The sequence below is a fragment of the Hyperolius riggenbachi genome, chromosome 3 (genome assembly GCF_040937935.1).
Source record: "Hyperolius riggenbachi isolate aHypRig1 chromosome 3, aHypRig1.pri, whole genome shotgun sequence".
In the NCBI taxonomy this organism is placed as follows: Eukaryota; Metazoa; Chordata; class Amphibia; order Anura; family Hyperoliidae; genus Hyperolius; species Hyperolius riggenbachi.
This window is the reverse complement of record NC_090648.1, coordinates 120,246,543-120,263,304: the sequence shown is the minus strand read 5'-3', so window position 1 is coordinate 120,263,304 and position 16,762 is coordinate 120,246,543. Positions and strand designations below refer to the sequence as shown.

General features: G+C 43.2%; 1 protein-coding gene across 2 annotated transcripts in view; it reads left to right on the top strand.

Moving 5' to 3' along the window:
• GPAT2 (glycerol-3-phosphate acyltransferase 2, mitochondrial) overlaps positions 1-16,762 on the top strand; it is a 128,612-nt gene that overhangs the window by 30,664 nt on the left and 81,186 nt on the right. For both annotated transcript variants that reach the window (XM_068274838.1, XM_068274839.1), the window contains exons 9-11: positions 7,006-7,087; positions 9,430-9,642; positions 12,225-12,332. In XM_068274838.1, the coding sequence (XP_068130939.1) occupies positions 7,006-7,087; positions 9,430-9,642; positions 12,225-12,332 (403 nt within the window). The remainder of the gene's footprint in view (positions 1-7,005; positions 7,088-9,429; positions 9,643-12,224; positions 12,333-16,762) is intronic.

Genomic DNA, 16,762 nt, shown 5'->3' with positions numbered 1-16,762 from the left:
AGGTTGTTACTTAAAGTGAGCCTGTCACACAATCTACTGCTGATATTTAGCTTGTGTAAGAGTCTAGTGCCATACATCGGTGCAGTGACACATGCTGTCATTTTTCTGTGAAGTCTGTAAATTGCTCCGGCTTCTGCGTAGGAAAGGCGATTACCAGGGACTGTTGAGTGGATTACTCACTTTGATTACATGAAGAGAATAAATATTATTAGAAAACATAAGTTGCAGGGATGTATAGTAGAATAAAATAGGTGTCCTGCCCAGGGCAATTTCTTGGGCAGTGCGGGCAGGGCGAAGGAATTGGGTGCCTTAAAGAGAAACTGTAACCAAGAATTGAACTTCATCCCAATCAGTAGTAGCTGATACTCCCTCTCCCATGAGAAATCTTTTCCTTTTCACAAACGGATCATCAGGGGGCTCTGTATGGCTGGTATTGTGGTGAAACCCCTCCCACAGGAAACTCTGAGGACCATGGTCCTGGCAGTTTCCTGTCTGTGAACCTCGTTGCATTATGGGAAATAGCTGTTTACAGCTGCTTCCAACTGCCAAAAAAAAGCAAGCAGCAGCTACTTCCAGTGGCATCACCTGCCAGCAGTAAAGATGTCGCCATGTGATAAATGTCACATGGGGACGTCTTTAAATCAGGATGTAAATCATGGAGAGGAGAGCTTTTACAATGGGCAAACACTGACTAAATCATTTATACATAATTATTGTAAAAATGAAGCACTTTTTTTTTATTACATTATTTTCACTGGAGTTTCTCTATAACCTCTTGAGGACCACAGTGTTAAACCCCCCTAAAGACCAGGCCTTTTTTTGTGTAATTGGCCATTGCAGCTTTAAGACCAAGCTGCAGGGCCGCACGACACCGCACACAAGTGATTCTCTCCCCCCCCCCCTTTTCTTCCCACCAACAGAGCTCTCTGTTGGTGGGGTCTGATTGCCCCCCCAGTTGTTTGTTTGTTTATTTATAAACATTGATGTGTATTTTTTTTATTAAAAATCATTATTTTATTTACATTCCCCCCCTCCCCCAGCCAGCCTATCACAGCGATCGGCTGTGATAGGCTTCAGCCTATCACAGCGGATCGCTCCTATGTCCCACATGGGGACATCCGTGTCACACGGCTGTCCTCAGTACAGCTCTGCTGTAGATCGCAGCGCTGTACAGGTAAATAGATGGCGAAATCGCCGTCTAACAGTCTCCCGAGCGGCTGAAGGCGGAGCCCTGCCAACCAAGCAGGAGAATCGCGCGCAGCCTGCGCTCGATCTCCTGCAAAACAGAGCCCAAGGACTTTACGCCGATCGGCGTTAGGCGGTCCTGGGGCTGCCGCCGCAGCCACGCCCTTTGGCGTGACGCGGTCGGCAAGTAGTTAAAAGGAAGCACAGAGACAACGGCAGCCCAAATAGCGCAATGTGTACTGAAAATGAGTAATATGTATGACAAAATGTTGCTCACAAAGATGGGTTCCATAAGGGGCAACCGACCACTTGAAGCAGGTGGAGATGTATGACCCGACTCTACTAGGGGTGTCCAACCTGGATTGGATGTGGTTGCTCTCTTGGTAAAAAGACATAGGCACAGGCCTACGCAATGGCATAAACTATGTGAGCAGAGTGTACCTCTCCAACACTAAATGGTGGGGGGGTATAAAGCACAAAGGGGGTAAAGATGCTCCCAAGGATGAATAAATTAAGTTAAAAAGACATAAAACAAAAGAGGAGAAGGTGGCTTACCGCAGGCCCCGCGTTTCCACATCCAAGTGATGCGCGACGGCACTTCCTCTTCTGCGTGTACGCAGCCGAATCCCGGAAGCTGTGCCATGCATGGCTATGGGATTCACTGCCACTCGCACAAAAACTGACAGCAATGTCGTCCAAATTGTTATGACAAGCGATTCGGACGGTGGCAGCATTATTCCCTATTGCAGAATTTCCCCGTGCGATTTGCCTGTAGGGAAATGGCGGATTCAGCATTATTTCCGCGCTAGTGGAAGCGAGCCCTCAATAACGACAATCTCAACTTCTCTTGCAACCCAAGTGTGTCAGTGACACTCTTTCACATAAATATTATTTTGGTGTTTTAAAGGGACACTTAAGTCAAACAAAAAAAATGAGTTTTACACTTCCAATAGCCCCCTGCAGCTGTCCAGTGCCCTCGCCGTCTCCCTCCGATCCTCCTGGCCCCACCGGCAGCCACTTCCTGTTTCGGTGACAGGAGCTGACAGGCTGGAGACGCAAATGATTCTTCGCGTTCCCAGACACATTAGCACCCTCTATGCTGCTATATGGTATATGATATATGCTATAGCAGCATAGATGACGCTATTGTGGCCAGGAACGCGAAGAATCACTCACGTCCCCAGCCTGTCAGCTCCTGTCACCGAAACAGGAAGTGGCTGCCGGCGGGGCCAGGAGGATCGGAGGGAGACGGCGAGGGCACCGGACAGCTGCAGGGGGCTATTGGAAGCCCCAGGTGAGTAAAACTCATTTTTTTTTGTTTGACTTAAAGAGAACCCGAGGTGTGTTTAAAGAATTTTATCTGCATTCAGAGGCTGGATCTGCCTATACAGCCCAGCCTCTGTTGCTATCCCAAACCCCCCTAAGGTCCCCCTGCACTCTGCAAACCCCCATAAATCACAGCTGTGCTGTGAGGCTGTGTTTACATCTGTAGTGTCATTCTCGGCTGCTCCCGCGCCTCCTGCATAGCTCCGGTCCCTGCCCCCATCCCTTCCCTCCAATCAGCAGGGAGGGAAGGGATGCAGGCGGGGACCGGAGTTCTGCAGGAGGCGGGGAGAGCAGCAGACTGACAGTATAGAGATAAACACAGCCAGCTCTGACAAGCTGTTTGTCAGCAGCGTGGCTGTGATTTATGAGGGATTGCAGAATGCAGGGGGACCTTGGGGGGGGTTTGGGATAGCAACAGAGGCTGGGCTGTATAGGCAGATCCAGCCTCTGTATGCAGATAACATTCTTCAAACCCACCTCGGGTTCTTTTTAAGTGTCCCTTTAACATACTACACTATTGGCTCTGGGTTACCTGTTTCCCTTGTGTCTTTTTGGTCCACTGATATCTTTTGGTCCATTCTTTTCAAATACAAGATTGGAGTAGATCTGTTTGTTAAAACACAGTGCAGTAACCTACAAACATTGACTGTAATATACAGAACGTTTTTGTTCATGTTCTTACAGATGAATAAAAGTTACGTTAGATTCATACACTGCTATATTAGGTGTGGGCTGTGCTTAACCTTATTCATTTATTGCCATACTCTCTTGATCCAGATTAAAGTGTATAAGTGGGGAAAAAAATGTTCTGCACATAAGAGAAACACACACAACACAGATCCAAACTACACATTATAACAAAACACAACTCAGAAATGTCACACAAAGATGTGCCTCTTTGTAAATCTTCCTTTAGGCCATGTTCACATTATGAATCGCCCAGTGCTTTTTCAAGCGCTGAGCAATTTTTTGTGAATTATTTTTTTTAAATTGCCGTTCCCTACGCTTTCTAAGCGCTTAGAAAGCAGAGTTTTTTTTCTCACTTCCCGACGTTAGTCAGGAAGTGAACTCTTTCAACCGGAAATGAATAAATACAATGGGCTTGATTCACAAAAGAGTGCTAACTGTTAGCACGGGCGTTTTCGCGCGAATTTTCGCATTGCGCGCGATCGCGAATTTTCGCGTGAAACGATAACAGTTTCGCGCGCAAATGTGAATTTCCGCGCGAAAACGATATCGATTTCGCGGTAAAATTCGGTGAAAATTCGCGATCGCGCGCAATGCAAAAATTCGCGCAAAAACGCCCGTGCTAGCAGTTAGCACTCTTTTGTGAATCAAGCCCCATGTATTTATTCATGAAAGCGCTGGGGAAAGCGCTATACAAAGCACCTTTTCAAGCGCTTTGCAATTTCCCTCCACCTTCCATTAGGGCCTGAGCCCACTAACGCAGTTGTGCGCAGTTGTGTACAGTTGTGTATACTTTTCAGCAACACATCAATGTTACAGATGCTGAAAAGCGGACACAACTGTGCACAACTGCGTTAGTGGGCTCAGGCCCTTACAGGCAAATCACCCTGAAAATGGTGAGCGGATCGGAATCGAACTGCTCATATGTGAACACTCTCAAGGGGAATGATTGCACAAGCGCTTTTAGGACAATTTCTGAAATCGCCTGCCCTCAAAAACCACCCGCAAACGCCCTTAGTGTGAACAAGCCCTTAGGGCAGGGCTGTCAAACTCAAATACAGTGGGCCGAAATTCAACACTTGTATACATGTCTAGTGGCCACCTCCCTCCTCTATACAGTTCTCTAGTGTTTTGTGGCCCTCCTACCTCCCCTATACAGTTACATGGTGTCTAGTGCCCCTCCCCCACTCACCTTTACAGCTTTCTAAAGTCCAGCAGCCCCGCTCTCCCTCCTCTATTCAGTTCTCTGGTGCGTAGTGGCCCTCCTCCCTCCCCTATACAGTTCCCTGGTTTCTAGTGGCCCCTCTCCCTCCCCTATACAGTTCCCTGGTGTCCAGTGGCCCTGCTCTCCCCACTTTATACAGTCCCCTGGTGTCTAGTGGCCCCCTTCCCTCCCCTGTACAGTTTCCTGGTGTCTAAGGGCCCCCTCCCCATTCTATACAATTCCCTGGTGTCTAGTGCTAAGTATTGAGAGCCTTTGTGGTAACTGCAGTTTTTCTTTGGCTGTTCATGTGGGAAGATTTAATACCGTGTATTTTACTTTAATGTCTTTGCGTTTTCCTTCTGCTATCTGCATTGCATGAGTAGATTTTTTTTTTCTTGAGCACTTCACTTAGTATACTTCCATAAAGAGACTCAGGAGAAATGGAGCGTACAAATATAAAATTCAAAATGAAATGTAATTTATGCCACCGAGTGGATGGAATCAATGCAAATCAGGCTCTCACAGCATTTAGAGTAAACTTTTTCTTTTTCTTCTATATTAACTTCATGTTCTCTTTACACTTGCAGACTTGGAACGCTTTGTGCTTTGTAGACAACAGCAAAGAACGATACCCCACTGTATAGGTTATCACAAAACAAGGCAGTGTGTTTTATAGTTATGGGACCGTTTTCCATCCATATACCTAGACAAAGCGTTTGTGTCCACATGGACGACAGAACTTCGTAGATGCTTGGCTTTTTTTTTTTTTTTCGCTGAACAAATCCACCATCTGCTGTGCACACGTATCCAACTTAGAGCGTATATATAGGCGTCTGAGCTCAGCAGCTGTCCAGTGTTAGAAAACAAAACTGTTTCAGTTGAAAACTGGGATGGAGACTCGGCTTACCCATTGAAAATATTACTGTATTAGGGCCCTTTTCCACTAGCGCGATTTTACAATCGCTAGGGTTTGCTGAATAACATAGGAATCGCGTTAGGTTATTTCCACTATCGCGATTCGTTTTTGACACTGACGCAAACGCGCGGCGGAACGATTATTGCCGCGATTTTGCTATGCAGTGCAAAGCATAGCAAAATCGCGATCGCAAACAGGTAATCGCCGGGAAATGTAGCACTTTTGCTGAATCGCAATCACTAGCGTTCAGCGCGAACGCTAGCGATTGCTAGTGGAAAAAGGCCCTTACTGTTTCTGTACATAGTGCTGACATCTTCCACAGCACTTTACAGAGTACACAGTCATGTCCCTAACCATCCCTTAACCCTTTAGCAGCCATGTGCACTGCAGGGCCGTTTTTTGGGGGGGTTTTGCCGCTGGGGAAATATGCCCTCCCCAGCCTGGCTGGGTATGCAGAGCGGCGCAGGGAGATTTCATATTTACCTGTTCTGGGCAGCTGGATTGGCGTCTGTCATCCACTTGCGGCGTGGCAGTGCCGACATCCTCTTTGGAGTTCCGATTATATTATGACTTGTGACCGTAACCCAGAGGAGGGTGCCAGTGTTGCAGCTCCGCCCAGTAATGCAGCATTGCCCAGAAGTGTCTCTTCCTCCACCTAGCGGCGCTCCAGTGCTGACACCATCCCCTGGGTTAGGATCACATGTTATATCATGTGATCATAACTCCAAAGAGGATGCTGGGACTGCAATGCTGTGGGTGGAGGAGAGAAGCCGATTCATGTATTGTGCCCCCTCTATTGTGAGTGTTACAGGCTCACCTGTCACACGGGCACAACTCCTGGCCTCCTCCTGTGTCCGGCATCTTTTTGAATTGCCAACGCGAACGCCTGTACCCCCGGTACCACTGCAAGTAGTGATTACTAGTGCGATATGATTGCAATGCAATGCTGCATTTTGGCTGCGTTTTTCTTTTAGTATTACTAGCCTCTAATGAAAATCACATTGTGAAATTGCATCAAAATCACATTGTGTTTGTGATTTGCAGTGTCCGGACCGGTGCACGCCAGAAGAGCTTTTCTGAGCACTTTGTGATTTTATAAGCTCTTGCTAATGTTACCCTATGTGTGTGTTCACACTGGAGCAATGTGATTTTGTAAAAATCCCCCATAGCACTGCAGTAGCAAGAGCTTTTAAAATCTCTAGCGTTTAAAAAGCTCGTGTGGTGTGCACCAGCCCTAAGCGAGCCTTCTTATACCTCACCTTTAGCATTTTCTTTCCCAGAGACGTAATAAGGAGGACAGATACCCTTAGGGTTAGTTCACACTGGGCGCTTTGGTAGCGTTTTGCTGATCACTGGCAATCAGCAAAAAGCTGTTTTTTCACTGTGCAGGAAAGCGATTTAAGAGTGATTTGCATTTTGTGATTCTATAACATTGAAACGCAATCGCTCCAAAATCACTCCAAAAATGCTGCATGCACCATCACTAAATCACTAATCACTGGCGATCGCTACAGTGTGAACACTACCATTGACTTGCATTAGCAGCAGCATTTTGCTGATTGCCAGTGATCAGCAAATCGCTGAAAAATCGCCCAGTGGGAAGTAGCCCTTACACACAAGACAAGTATTTGCTTTCCTTGGAAAGCTCATTTGCATAAGTAATGAATGCTTATCTTTCCTTTCCTAGGTATTTTCTGCAGAAGTTGGGCACCATATTCCTCCCCTCAGATGGACCATCCATGCACCTTAGTGAAGCAGTCCTTTTTGCTGTGAGTTACAGGCCTTGCCAATATTATGTGATCTCTGTTTATGCCACTGTGCTGAATGCTTACACATAAGTGCAGGATCTTCTCAAAAAATTAGCATATTGTGATAAAGTTCATTATTTTCTGTAATGTACTGATAAACATTAGACTTTTATATATTTTAGATTCAAATACACACAACTGAAGTAGTTCAAGCCTTTTATTGTTTTAATATTGATGATTTTGGCATACAGCTCATGAAAACCCAAATTTCCTATCTCAAAAAATTAGCATATTTCATCCGACCAATAAAAGAAAAGTGTTTTTAAAACAAAAAAAAGTCAACCTTCAAATAATTACGGTATGTTCAGTTATGCACTCAATACTTGGTCGGGAATCCTTTTGCAGAAATGACTGCTTCAATGCGGCGTGGCATGGAGGCAATCAGCCTGTGGCACTGCTCAGGTGTTATGGAGGCCCAGGATGCTTCGATAGCGGCCTTAAGCTCATCCAGAGTGTTGGGTCTTGCGTCTCTCAACTTTCTCTTCACAATATCCCACAGATTCTCTATGGGGTTCAGGTCAGGAGAGTTGGCAGGCCAATTGAGCACAGTAATACCATGGTCAGTAAACCATTTACCAGTAGTTTTGGTACTGTGAGCAGGTGCCAGGTCGTGCTGAAAAATGAAATCTTCATCTCCATAAAGCTTTTCAGCAGATGGAAGCATGAAGTGCTCCAAAATCTCCTAATAGCTAGCTGCATTGACCCTGCCCTTGATAAAACACAGTGGACCAACACCAGCAGCTGACATGGCACCCCAGACCATCACTGACTGTGGGTACTTGACACTGGACTTCAGGCATTTTGGCATTTCCCTCTCCCCAGTCTTCCTCCAGACTATGGCACCTTGATTTCCGAATGACATGTAAAAGTTGCTTTCATCTAAAAAAAAGTACTTTGGACCACTGATCAACAGTCCAGTGCTGCTTCTCTGTAGCCCAGGTCAGGCGCTTCTGCCGATGTGTCTGGTTCAAAAGTGGGTTCATGCTTCCATCTGCTGAAAAGCTTTATGGAGATGAAGATTTCATTTTTCAGCACGACCTGGCACCTGCTCACAGTGCCAACACCACTGGTAAATGGTTTACTGACCATGGTATTACTGTGCTCAATTGGCCTGCCAACTCTCCTGACCTGAACCCCATAGAGAATCTGTGGGATATTGTGAAAAGAAAGTTGAGAGCCGCAAGACCCAACACTCTGGATGAGCTTAAGGCCGCTATCGAAGCATCCTGGGCCTCCATAACACCTGAGCAGTGCCACAGGCTGATTGCCTCCATGCCACGCCGCATTGAAGCAGTCATTTCTGCAAAAGGATTCCCGACCAAGTATTGAGTGCATAACTGAACATAATTATTTGAAGGTTGACTTTTTTTGTTTTAAAAACCCTTTTCATTTATTGGTCGGATGAAATATGCTAATTTTTTGAGATAGGAAATTTGGGTTTTCATGAGCTGTATGCCAAAATCATCAATATTAAAACAATAAAAGGCTTGAACTACTTCAGAGATATTCTAAACATGCCTAGCGGTTTTTGGAGCGTTTTTGTGTAGCAGATATATTGTTACAGTAAAGCTGTAACTGAATAGCTTCTGTAACAAAAACACTTGGAAAACCGCTCTGATCTAGCATTTTTCAGAGCGGTTTTCCACTTTCCTATACTAAAATTGAGGCAGAAATGCCTCAGAAATCTAAAAAAAATGCTGCAGCCCCCGAGTTTGTGTTTGTGGAAAAAACAAACCGACTTTTTTTTGTTTTAAAAACACTTTTCTTTTATTGGTCGGATGAAATATGCTAATTTTTTGAGATAGGAAATTTGGGTTTTCATGAGCTGTATGCCAAAATCATCAATATTAAAACAATAAAAGGCTTGAACTACTTCAGTTGTGTGTATTTGAATCTAAAATATATAAAAGTCTAATGTTTATCAGTACATTACAGAAAATAATGAACTTTATCACAATATGCTAATTTTTTGAGAAGATCCTGTATGCTGCTGAAGGACATGCTGTATTGCTGTCCTGTAATAGCTCTTAATCCTTCCAGTCTTGTTTTTCATTCTTTTTTGACCCTGAAGTATTCTTTCTGATAACTTCGTTAATGTTTCCAGTAAGATTGTATGTGCCTCATTGTGTGCTTTGTCAAGTCTAATATGATTTCTGCTCTTAGCTTTGACGTTATATCTGTCTCTTTCCTTTGACATTGGGTCCGTGTCTTTAAGTTCCATTATGTCCATTTCTCTCGTCTGTGTGTTTGCTGCTTCTGATTGGGTCCAGTCTCCCCTGACGCATTGACATCTGTTTTGACAGTGTACGGAGACATTACTAGCCGATGGACACTCTTTGCTGGTGTTCCTGGAATCCTGTTCCTCTTCTTCTTGCCACATTTTGGCCCCTGTTGCCTCCAAGTGGATGAAGGCGGTAATGGCAGCTTTGCAATCTGGGGCTGTGCCTGACGTTCTCATAGTGCCAGTGGGGATCTCCTATGATAGCTATCCTGAGATTGCCAATGCAGGAACACAGGTATAGTTAGCAAATGTGCAGTGTATATACAATTTAGTGGGATGGATTTGAGAAGACAGATGCAAAGAACAATGGAGCAAAAGTATAGGCATTGCCATAAGCCTAAAGGTGGCCACACACCATACAATTTTTTAAATATCTCTTCAATTCAAGAATCACAATCAATTTTACTGATTGATTGTAACATTTCAAAAATCTGACCAATGTACCACACACCTATGTCCAATTTTCCTCAGTTATAATAAAAATAATAGAAAACTCAGAAAAAATTGCTTGGGTTTGTATATCAAGAAATTGTCAATCTACCACACACCATTCAATTTTCATACAAATTGATCAGAAAAATCCAACACTCCCAATCTTCTTTTATAAAATAAAAATGGGAAATTCGATCATATTTATTGATGGGAAAAAACAGAGTTTTCAGTACAACCGATTTATCGGATTGGTGTAAAATATGATCTTTTAATTGTATGGTGTGTGGCTACCTTTAGAGTCACATAAGGTCTTAGAAAATAGAAATTATTTGCAATACTTCAGGTTGGAGTGAGCTCGAGATGTCTCCCCGGGCATTACTGCTGAAATATGCAAATTAACCATTGTTACCCTTAGAAGCTAAACACACCTCCAGAACCGCTGGAATGCAATGATGTTTCAGCTTGTTATTTGTACAGAGCCATAATAATCCAACATGCATACAGACTGTTTTGGGCTGGTGCACACCATCCCGGTTCGTGAGCTTTTTTAAAAACGCTAGCGGTTTGAGAACCGCTTGGGTAATGTATTTTAATGGGCTGGTGCACACAAAAGCGGTTTGTTTTTTCCACAAACACAAACTCGGAGGCTGCAGCATTTTTTAGATTTCTGAGGCATTTCTGCCTCAATTTTAAAGTATAGGAAAGTGGAAAACAGCTCTGAAAAATGCTAGATCAGAGCAGTTTTCCAAGTGTTTTTGTTACAGAAGCTATTCAGTTACAGCTTTACTGTAACAATATATGACATCTGCTACACAAAAACACTCCAAAAACCGCTAGGCATGTTTAGAATATCTCTAAAAATCTGCTTCAAAAATCTCTAGCGTTTGCAGATCTGCTAGAGGTTTTTGGTGTGCACTGGCGTTCAGATTGGTTGATCCTCATTAGTGCATGGCATGGATTAATGTGGCTCTATGGGGTAGGACTTGAAACACACAGAGGTACAGACTAACCAGCAAGCTCATAGTGAACCAGAACTCATTGGAGTGTGTAAGAGGCTACAATGGCTCACTCCAACCTGAATTAACATAAATACTGTAATGATCTGCTCTGCTGTCTGCACAGGCAGACAGCTTTTTGACCATTTTTTAGGTCTGTGTGCTGCAGGTCCCTGGAAAAGAGACCTGTCTTCACTCTGCAAGTTGCAGAGTTGCTGTTCTGGTGAGGAATTTGCATCCACTTGTCATGCAAATTGCTTAGCTGTTTCCTTTGATGGCTTGCAGTATAAATACCATTTCCTCCCAGAATTCCCTGCTGGTCATGAAGGTTTGATCCTGCTAGACTTACCTTAAGTCTCAGCCCTTTGCAAATTGTTTGCTAATATTATCTGTATTGCCTAGTTCTGTCTATCTGTTGCGATTGTTCTGTCACCAGCGGCGGCCGACAGAAAATCGCTCTGTCTGTTTGGATCGCATTCGCCCTAGCGGTAGAGGCGTGGTTCCTTCTGTATTCTGCCTTAGGAGTGTAGCCAGAGCAGCGGTTGCTACTGGTTACTCCTTCTGTCTGTTTTGTCTGGAACGAACGCTTACTGTCGTCTCGGTGAGGTAACCGTTTAGCAAGCGTTTGCGTTCTCTTTTGTTTTCATGTTTCTTTGGTTAGTCAGGGTTGGTACGCTTTGTCGCCATTGCGCTTCTCGTGTGGCGACCGTGCCCTGCACGCGCTTTGTCGCTATTGCGCTTAACGTGTGGTGACCGCGTGTAGTTAGTCCTATCTGCTCTTTTGTGTTGGATTACAGTTTATCAGTTCTGTCTTTATTCCTCCTTTGCTCTGTCTTACTCAGTCTGGTGTCGCTATTAGCAATTGCCATTTTTGCAATTGCGTTCCCACTTGGTCTTCGCTGTTGTGTGTTCACCGTCGCCAGGTGGCGACTAGATTGGTGGACACACATACATTCTGTCTCTGTGCTCACTCTCTCTAAGGGCTATCTTGCCCTGCGTTGCTTCACCTTGTACAATTCCCACCTGACATCTGTGGCAGTGCAGAGGGGTTATTCCTCTGCACTCCACAGCTCCACCTGCCGGTGGGAATTTCTCTCTACAGGTGCATTGCACCAAAGCTGGGTTCTGTTGTTTTAAACGCTTGTGGAGGATTTCCGCAGCTTGTGCGCTGACCACGGAAATAATTCCCCATTCGTTACAAATGCTTTGTTTTAAGAAAGCAAACTTTTGTTTTCCAATAGGTCTTAGAGTCACTGTTAGCATTCTGATTTAAGTAAGCTGTCAGTAACTGTTCCTCTGTCTCTCTAGGTTTGCTCCATTTTTCTTTGCATTGTCGTTGTACATTAACATCATTAACTTTTTCTCTCTTTAATTTGATCTGTTCTTGCAGGTGTTCTCAATTTTCGGATTTGGGCGCTTTGTCTTGTCTGCTCTCTGTCCCTGGACGGCCAGTCTAGGTTGTGCACGTGTGGATTTTGCACAGCCTTTTTCCTTGCAGGTACAGTTATTTGAAAGTTACAGCTAACAACTATTGAGCATGTTTACAGTGATATAGCAAAATTATGTTAATAAATTGCAAGCCCAAGATGTAGGGGTGCTTAAAATTCGGGGTAAAGGTAACCAACCAAAACTAACATATAACATAAAATGACAAGAAGAAGACAACCCCAGATATAAATTTCCAACCATAGTGCTTCAATTAAGGGAAATTAAACTGACCCATGATTCAAAGCAAAAAAGGAGAGGAGAAAGATTAGGTGTTCACAATCATAATCAACAATTTATACAACTCACCATACACATGCGTATACTATCCAATAATGGGTATGCAGCAAATAGTAATTCATTATATATATATATATATACACTAACCTAAAGGATTATTAGGAACACCATACTAATACGGTGTTTGACCCCCTATAACCTTCAGAACTGCCTTAATTCTACATGGCATTGATTCAACAAGGTGCTGAAAGCATTCTTTAGAAATGTTGGCCCATATTTATAGGATAGCATCTTGCAGTTGATGGAGATTTGTGGGACGCACATTCAGGGTACAAAGCTTCCGTTCCATCACATCCCAAAGATGCTCCATTGGGTTGAGATCTGGTGACTGTGGGGGCCATTTTAGTACAATGAACTCATTGTCATGTTCAAGAAACCAATTTGAAATGATTTGAGCTTTGTGACAGGGTGCATTATCCTGCTGGAGGATGGGTACATGGTGGTCATTCATATAATAAACTTTGATACTTTTATAAATCAATGTTGTCAAACAATTGATTGTTGCACACACCTTGCCGCATTCCTTCTCCTAACCACTACGTAGTTACATGGTGGTCATGAAGGGATGGACATGGTCAGAAAGAATGCTCAGGTAGCCCGTGACATTTAAACGATGACCAATTGGCACTAAGGGGCCTAACGTGTGGCAAGAAAACATCCCCCACACCATTACACCACCACCACCAGCCTGCACAGTGGTAACAAGGCATGATGGATCCATGTTCTCATTCTGTTTACGCCAAATTCTGACTCTATCGAGACTCATCAGACCAGGCAACATTTTTACAGTCTTCAATTGTTTGGAGTTCAGGAGATTGTCTTGACCAGGACCACATTAATGAGAAATGTGTGTGTGTGTGTGTGTATATGTATATGTGTAGCGCTGCGTAATATGTTGTCGCTTTATAAATACAATAAATGTATATATGTATGTATGTATGTATATATATATATATATATATATATATATATATATATATGTATGTGTGTGTGTGTATATATACACACACACACGCACACACGCACACACGCTTGCAAGTATTCAGCCCCCACATTTTGTCACAAACATGAATACACACACACACACACACACACACACACACACACACACACACACACACACACACACACACACACACACACACACACACACACACACACACACACACACACACACACACACACGTATATATATGTGTGTGTGTGTGTGTATATTGTGTGTGTGTGTGTGTGTGTGTATATATATATATATATATATATATATATATATATATATATATATATATATATTACACACGTTTCGTATACAGTAAATGCAAATAGTTTGAAAAAAGAGTAGAAATGGGGAGAATCCCAGATTTCCTTGAATCTGACTCCAACATGATTCTCGATTTCCTCAAATCTAACAAGTCTATACATAATAATTGTGTGATTTGTGTAAGAATAGTAGTTAGGCCTAGAATAGTATAGTTTATAGGTTATCTCCTCCATGGGTTTTAACTATCATCTGTATGCAGATGACACCCAAATCTACCTCCACACCCCTGACATCTCGACCACTACCATGGACAAGGTGTCCTCCTGCCTATCAGCCATCTCCTCCTGGATGTCCGCTAGGTTCCTGAAACTAAATCTAGACAATACGGAATTTATGATCTTCCCACCCCGGCCATCCCTGAACCTCCCAGATGTGAATGTCACTGTTAACCACACTACCATTCGCCCTCTCAAGCCCGCTGTCTGGGTGTCACCCTGGACTCTGAACTCTCCTTCACTCCCCACATCCAAAACCTCACGAAGTCCTGCAACTTCCACCTACGTAACATCTGTAAGATTCGCCCTTTCCTGACTTCTGCCACCACCAAACTCCTCATCCATGCCCTCATAATTTCCCGCCTCGACTACTGCAATGCCCTTCTATCTGGTCTCCCTATGACCCGAATAGACCCACTGCAGTCCATTATGAATGCGGCAGCCAGAATTATCCACTCCTCCCATCGCTCCACCAGGGCGGCTCCCCTCCGTGAATCCCTCCACTGGCTTCCTATCCAGTCCAGAATCCTATTCAAGATATTGTGTCTGACCTAAAAATATGTTGGTAATAAATCTAGGCAGAGCTAAGTAATGAGAATATTTAATCGTAATTAGCTCAGTTATAAAATTTATAAAATTTACAATAAAATAACTCAATAGACATATCCATTTGCCAGCAATTAAATGCAACAAATGTCATACAAATCCACGCACCAATCACCTCCACACACCTACTGCAGTAGAAAAAATTGGTGAGTGCACTGGTATAAAAATATATAAAAAATAAAAATACAAAATATAGATAAAAATATAGATAGATATGGATTCACAAATTATAGCAGCAAACCATTTGATTGTATCATAATTGATTGGTCGTCAAAATTGGTTCGTTGACATTATCTTCAGTGTGTATAACGTAAACAATCCTTATAGATTCCACATAGATTGAAATAAAGTGTCTCTAATGGAAATTTCCACACTTAGTAGCGGTTAAGAGCTAATTACGCTAATTACGATTAAATATTCTCATTACTTAGCGCTGCCTAGATTTATTACTTATATATATCTATCTGATAGGGGTTCTGGGGACACCCTATTTAGGCGAGCTGCTGTATATTAACAGGCGCACTACTGACAATTTGTTATATTTCTACAAATATGTTGACAAAACCTGTCCAACCTACATTTCTGATCTTACTCAGAGATACACACCTAGCCGCTCACTTCGTTCCTCCAATTAACTCCGACTGACCGCCCCCCCCCCCCTCCCCCCCGCATCACCCAGTCTCATGCACGCCTCCAGGACTTCTCAAGAGCTGCTCCAACACTTTGGAACTCTCTACCTCCACCCATTAGGGCAGCCCCCTCCTTCAACATCTTCAAGAAGGCCCTCAAAACTCACCTTTTCACTCTGGCCTACCACCCCTCACAATTGCTCTAAACCCTCAACGGAACTTATATCCCTACCTTTCGTGTCTCTACCGCTCCTTCTAGATTGTAAGCCTTTGGGCAGGGTCCTCCTCCTTTTGTGTCCTACCTGATCATGCACCTCCATTACTGTGAACCCATGCTATGCATCTGAGTGAACCTAACTTGCCTAATCTCCATGCTCCCATCCAGTGACTGACTAAGCATTACCTTGTACTAATACTGTGCTGTGTGATCTGGTTTTCTTGTATTCCTGTATTGTCATATTGCTGTATGTCACCCCTAAATATTGTCTGTAACCTAAATTAATGTTCAGCGCTGCGTAATATGTTGGCGCTTTATAAATACAATAAATAATAATTACTATTCTTACATGGATCTCATAATTTTTATGTACAGAATTCATTAGATTCGAGATTTAAAATGTCGAGAATCTTTTTGAATTCGGATTTGAGGAAATTTAATTCCTTTTTTTTTGTATAATTTCTTTTTTTGTACAGCGCTTTTCTCCTGTCGGACTCAAAGCGCTTGCGGGGCAGCCACTAGAGCGCACTCAGTAGGCAGTAGCAGTGTTAGGGAGTTTTGCCTAAAGAGCTCCTTACTGAATTACTGGCTTACTGAACAGGAAGAGACGAGATTTAAACCCAGGTCTAAAAATGAGTGTAATGTAAGTAATAATTCATACAATCACAGTTACATAACATACAATCAAATGTGCAACATAGCGTAACCAGCAAGTTTTAAAAGTGCATAGTGCATACTATACCCTTGAAAAAAAGAGCTTGTGTGTAAATAAGTGTCTGTGCATAAATAGCTAATACAGCCAAACCACCGGCTGAGTGTGCAACAGTGCAATAGACAAGAGCACAAAAGTACATACAGTAGAAAGTGCAGAAACAGTCCATCCATAAGGTACGAGTATGCATAGAAATACAGAGCTGTTACTTTAAAGCAATGAGAAATACAAAAATAAGAACAAACAATCCGTGTGCAAACCTGAACCTAAACAGAAACAATAAGTGCAAAGATCCACAACTAAATGATAAACAGTGAACCACATGTGCAAACCAAAGTTTGCTTCTAAAGAAGTAATCGCAGAATCAGGCAGATAGATGAAAGTGCGGAGCCATACACATTTTAATGCAAAAAAACGGAACCCTGCCATAGACTTGCTTGACAAGC